General features: G+C 47.7%; 1 protein-coding gene across 1 annotated transcript; it reads right to left on the bottom strand.

Annotated features, from left to right (window-relative positions):
* Nucleotides 1–2,310, bottom strand: LOC125519963. Its single transcript, XM_048684745.1, has 2 exons — nt 990–2,310; nt 1–271 (listed from the first exon to the last, which is right to left on the bottom strand). The coding sequence occupies exon 1, from the start codon at nt 2,197–2,199 to the stop codon at nt 994–996; it is 1,206 nt and encodes a 401-aa protein (XP_048540702.1). The 5' UTR covers nt 2,200–2,310; the 3' UTR covers nt 1–271; nt 990–993.
* Between the last annotated feature and the right edge of the window lie 3,444 nt (nt 2,311–5,754).

The following is a 5,754-nucleotide window of genomic DNA, read 5'->3' on the forward strand; positions in this document are numbered from 1 at the left end:
ATTGATTGAGACCATTAATAAAAATGTAACATTCTTATGGTATCAAAGGAAGAACATAACATAGACACGAACACTGCCACATTCAGAGAAAGAACAGGTCCGCAATGATGCTACAGTAATTAACCAAAACATATACATGACGATCGCTAGGCAAAGCAATGTAAATAGTGTCATCCTGTAGGCATGGTGATGACGTCCAACGAACCCCATGCTGCTGAAATCACGGTCGTCTTGAATTGAGAATGCTGCTCTGTTTGCGGCTCCATCGAATCTGAACAAGCAAGACAGAAGTTTAGGTCAGACCAGAGAAGACTTTTGGGGTCCAATTTGTACACATATTCGAGAGTTTACGAGCTTAAAGGAACGAATTATAGGCATTATATTGGGCTATATATGGCAGCAGAACAGCATCCGTTCCATCAGTAAGGTTCATCTAAATCGGATTTGAAATATGAGACGCTGTTGTGTCTTCAGCTTCAGCACTGTAATTTGCAATGCAGGTTGGAGCACGTAACAAGACCGAGAAATGTACACAAAAGAAACCAGCACTGAAAATCTTAGGTCATTCTAAACTGGTAGTAGCTTAGTGTTTGCCTAGCTTAAGTCACTTAAGAAAATATATCAGGGGTTCTAGCCACAATCAATAAATGATAGATGTGAAGCCTATAACTGATTTAAGAGACTGACCCAAATCACACTGCTCTTTCTTTGTTATTAAGAGCAATGACTCAGGCAGTTATTTGTGAACACAGTAATTAGGCAGAGATTTTCTTTTGTATGATTCTCTTGAAACTGGAATTGAAACAAACAGGGCAACATATCACAAATATGTTCTCTTTCTCATGATTGAGCACAAGAACATAACCACCACTAGGCCGTGTAAATAAGAATGGCCAATTGCAACACTGAACTGTTAAGCACTAGACAATCCATGTGAAAACTATGAAGGGAAATGCATAACATAACTGGAAATGCAGTAGAAAGTATACCACTTCATATCGTCGGCGAAGACAGCGATGGCGGGAAGTGGGCATATATGCGCGTCCTGGACAAGGACTTCCCGAAAGGCTTGACACAGACCCTCTCAAGCTGCAACTTCTTGACGTCCACCGAGATATACTCCAACAAGTCTGGCATCTCCATAGACAAGCCGACGAGCCGTGGGGCTTCAGAACATATCAGGAGCACACACCTCTCTGTTGCCGCTTTGAGATAATGCAGGCCCTCAGGACCTAGTGAGAAGGTCTTCACCATCTGCCACTGACCGGAATTCTTGCCTTTGTTGTGCCTAACGCTATAGCAGAGGTCATGTTTGCTGCCACCTGCAGTTCCATCACGGATCCCAAACAGCCCAAGCCTGCCTTGCCCTGCCTCCACAATGGCCACGCCTAGCGTGCCCCAACCAGAGGATGGGAGCTCGGCGATGGAGAACTCCATCCTCTGGATGTTAAGCACGAGCAACTCTTTCCTCTTGATATTGGTGGAGTCCCAGTAGAAGCAGCCATATGCGTGGTGCCGCCTGAGATAAGCAGGATCCATCGGCGACACTGGCATGGCCGACCAAAGCATGGGTGCCGCCGCTCGCCACTGCCCGGTGCTCGAAGAGAATACAAAGGGGGCCAGCTTAGTCTCGCAATGCACCATTGAGATCACCGTGAATGCCGTTGCCGTCCCTTCACCGTTCTCGCCAAGGGGAAGGAGGAGAGGCTCGTCCGAGGGCCTGCGTAGAACGGGGGGTGGGCGCTCCGCCGAGGCGACGAGGGCGTCGGGCACCGGAGGGAGCAGGACGTAGCGGCGGTGCAGGGGATCGCACACTGCGAGCTCCCTGCAGATCGGGGGCCGCGCGTCCTTCCCGTGGTCCCGGCCGAGGAGGACGCGGCCGTCGCGGATGTCCATCGGGATCCAGCGGCAGTGGGAGGGGAGGAAGGAGAAGGAGAAGTCAGCGGCGCTGGCAAGCGCGCGGGCGGCGGGCGCGGCGGGGTGGGGCGGGAGCGCGGGCTGGAAGCCGTCGAGGTCGATGAAGGCGAGAAACCGCGGGGCGTGGAGGCGGCGGAAGCGGCGCAGGAAGGAGGCGTCGGTGGCGAGGCGGCGGAAGGCGGGGCAGGCGGCCGAGGCGCGGGCGAGGTCCTCCGGCTCGGGCAGCCGGAGGAGGATTTCAGTGAGGAGGCTGCCCGGGAGCTCCATCAGCGTCGGGGCCATCTCCTTGCCGGCCACCGGCGGTGTCGAGGAGGGGAAGTGGTCGCCGACGACGGGAGCGGAAGGCCGGTAAAATCGGACGAGATGGTGGGGTGGAAGGGGAAGAGGCGGCGGCGGCTGTGTGTGGGTGGGGTGCTGCTGCAGTCTTGGCCGAGTACTTGTATTCCCTGGCCTGAAGAGGGTTACAAAATGAAATTCTAAAATCAAACTACTGTAAAGTAGATACAATTTGTAGACTCCTTGGCTTCTCCCAGCCATTGTAACTTCACCGGCTGCTACATTGCTCATGAGAATAATTACTATGCGCACACACACGCGCTCACCTAAGTATTGACAAGGGGTTCTTTTCTTGAGGGTTTTTTTAAGGGAGAAACCCTAACTGCCACTATTGTCTGCATCCTCCTCTCCCCACCCCGATCGCTGTCGTCGGGCTTATGGGCTTATGGCCCGACGACATGACACGTAGTGCATCTCATTCGTGACAACGGTCTCATGTGGCTTCTCGGCAAAACCCTCACCTACTCTCGTGGTAAGGGATGTCACGATGACGGATATGGTCGTCGGGTCATATAGGTTGTACTGTTGATGCAACTATATATCCGAAATAAGGAACTAGTCTTTTGTAGATTATATTATAAGTACTTAGTATGTAATTGTCGTGATACTACTACAGACAAGGTGAGGTTTATCTTTACCAATTTATTGATTTTGGTATGAGATTCTCAGAGCCGGTGTGTGTGTTCTCAAGATGTTTTCAAATTGATTTGTTGTCAATCAACTAGACAGGCTTTTCAGTTCCTTTTTTCAAACTATTCTCTCTATTACTCTTTTAAAACTCTTCTTTTTAACTTGGTATGGGGCATATATTTCCAATGTTAGGTGATCAACCACCCCTTGGTAGTCAGTGCGCCGCGACACTAGTAGTCCGCCGTCAATCCGTACTTTATTACTAGGAAAAAATATATAAAAAATAGGAAAACCGTCGTCGGGTTCACCATCATTTTTTTACATCTGGCCCACGTGGTTGTGTGTGTGTGCGTATTTGAATAAAAAATAGGAAAATAATGTTGGGATGGGAAAACTAGGGTTCAAACCCTAGTTTGCTATGAAGATGCCAACGTAGCACACCAGTCAAGCTAGACTCGTGGACGTGCCAATGTCGGGGTCCGGCTCCTTAATATAAAGAATAGAAAGCAAGTGTACTCGGGCCGAGGGAGTTGGGCGCTTGATGGGCACGGTATGCTGGGATGAGACGGGCGTTGCGGCCCTCGGGACGGACAAGGTGCAGGTTGGAGGCTTTTTCATATTTGTTTACTTATTAAGTAGTTCCACCTTGCTATTTTACATTAATTTTTTGCAATTTATATACGTTCTTAGGTTGTCAGGCATCGAGCTGCTTTGGAAATTAAGCAAAGAATAAGGCGTGAATATTGCATGAGAGATAAAAGAAGGAAGGCCAAAGGGAAGGGAGAGAAAGGAAATAGAGGGTAATTATGTGGTAATTAACCGGCTGGCAAATGAGATTCATGACATGCTTGATATAAGGAGAGAAAGAGAAAAGAAATACACACTAATTGTATGAGAGAAAGAGAGTGTTGTGATGACCTGATTATCATGATGTGAATTTGATTCGTTTAATTTGAACTTGCCTATCATTGTTTCTACTGTCCTTTGTAAATGTTTGTTTGACACTACTATGTAAAATTTATGTTTATTTATTTTAATGTGGGTCATGTTTGTAAGATCGAGTAGATTGTCCGGTGAACTCAAAACATCATATTCCCTTTCCCATGAGACTACTTTTGTTGAGCTGAAAATTGTTCGGCTCTCGTACCAACACACGGGCAATTACCTAGTCATGTAATAAAAATCCCTAAACAATTTGAACAACACTATAGGTTCATTTTCACAAAAGAAATCAATCATTTGTTTTTGCCATCATGTTCAAATTTTCTATAAATACGGTTATTGTTTTAGTGTGCTGGTCTTGTGGGGCATTAGTAAGATGATTTTTCGATTGCCTACTACAACAAATTTGGTATGGCTTCGGTGAGAGATAGGCGATAACTGCGGCAAGCCGTCGGCTCGCTCGGGTATTTGTAGTTGTCTCTAAATGGTCTGTGATCATAGATGTATGTTTTTTATTTTTGTATTTTTAACTGCCATGATATGATAAATAGATCAGAGCCAAAAAAAATTGAAAGTTTTATAAAGAAAAATGCTCAAATTTTTTATTTTAACAAATGCAGTTGTTTCCTTTCAGTTGGCCCATGCCGTCCGTCAATGACGCGGGCAGCTATTGCGTGTGCATAGCAGCTTACGTGTCAACATAAAAGAGGCCCCGTGAATCAACATGTGGTTGAGTTGGTTACGTGGACAGTGGTATCCTCAACCCATCAGGGTTCAAATTCTGGTGCTCGCATTATTTCTGGATTTATTTCAGAATTTCCGGCGAAGGTGCTCATAGGGGTAGGGTGTGCGTGTGTGCGTTTATAGGGATGCGTGTATGCGCGTGTATATGAGCGCTGGTGTCTGTACTGATGCTAAAAAAAACATAAAAGAGGCCCCACATCATAGGAGCCCTTTCTTTTTTTAGCCTTGAAGCAGATACATCAGGAGCCACACACACAAAAAAAAAAGCTTTGTTTTTCCTCGTCTGTTCCGGCGGGGGGAGGCGGCGATGGCCGCGTGGGCCGATGGTCGGCGCTCGCGGCGAGCGCACTAATCCACAGCTTCGCGGGGGCCAGCTACTGATCCGGTGTATATTTGCCGGCGATCAAGGACGTGGGCGCCAACGCCGGCTTCCTCTCCGCGTAGGCGCCCGTGGGCCACTGAATCCCTTGCATCGCTCTGTGCCGCCGGGTACCTCCCCATGTGGCTCGCCGGCCCCGATCCCGCTCGTCTGCCTCGAGCCCTCGACATGCTGCTCGCCGCGCAGGCGTGGACCTTCCTATATACGGCCGATGTCGTCACCGCCGTCGAGAACTTCCCCGGCCACCGCGGCATCGTCAACGGCATCCTGAAGGTACTGCCGTCCTGATCCCCCCCCCCCCCCCCCCCCCCCCCCCCCCCCCTCGCTGGCTTTCTTTCTATATACTGTACTGCTAATTATGCAGTATTCAGTCTCTCCTCTGCGTCAGTACCTAAATGATGTGATTAATTAGACCTATTGCGATTCATGCTACAATACAACCCTGTGTAGATGATGTATATGCTGAAATAAAAAACAAAGTATACAGATGAAATCAAAAGTATCAAAAAATCCATGTGAAATCAAAACGGCCACATCCTCTGCTGTGACTGAGGAATCAAAAATCAGAAGAACCATGTGTTTTGTTTGCTTTCAGTTCCTTTCTTTCTTATGTGCTGTGACTGTGAGGAATCTGTTCTGGTGGCATAGCACAGTATGCAGATGCTGTATATGCTGAAATTAGCAGAAAAATACATACAAACTATTCTGGAAAAGTACAGTAATGTGATTTATTAGAATTATTATAGTATAATTCATACATACAGTATAACCATGGTAGGAATTCTTGCTCCTTTGGGAGGCAGCAT

This window comes from Triticum urartu, chromosome 7, assembly GCF_003073215.2.
Source record: "Triticum urartu cultivar G1812 chromosome 7, Tu2.1, whole genome shotgun sequence".
Lineage (NCBI taxonomy): Eukaryota > Viridiplantae > Streptophyta > Magnoliopsida > Poales > Poaceae > Triticum > Triticum urartu.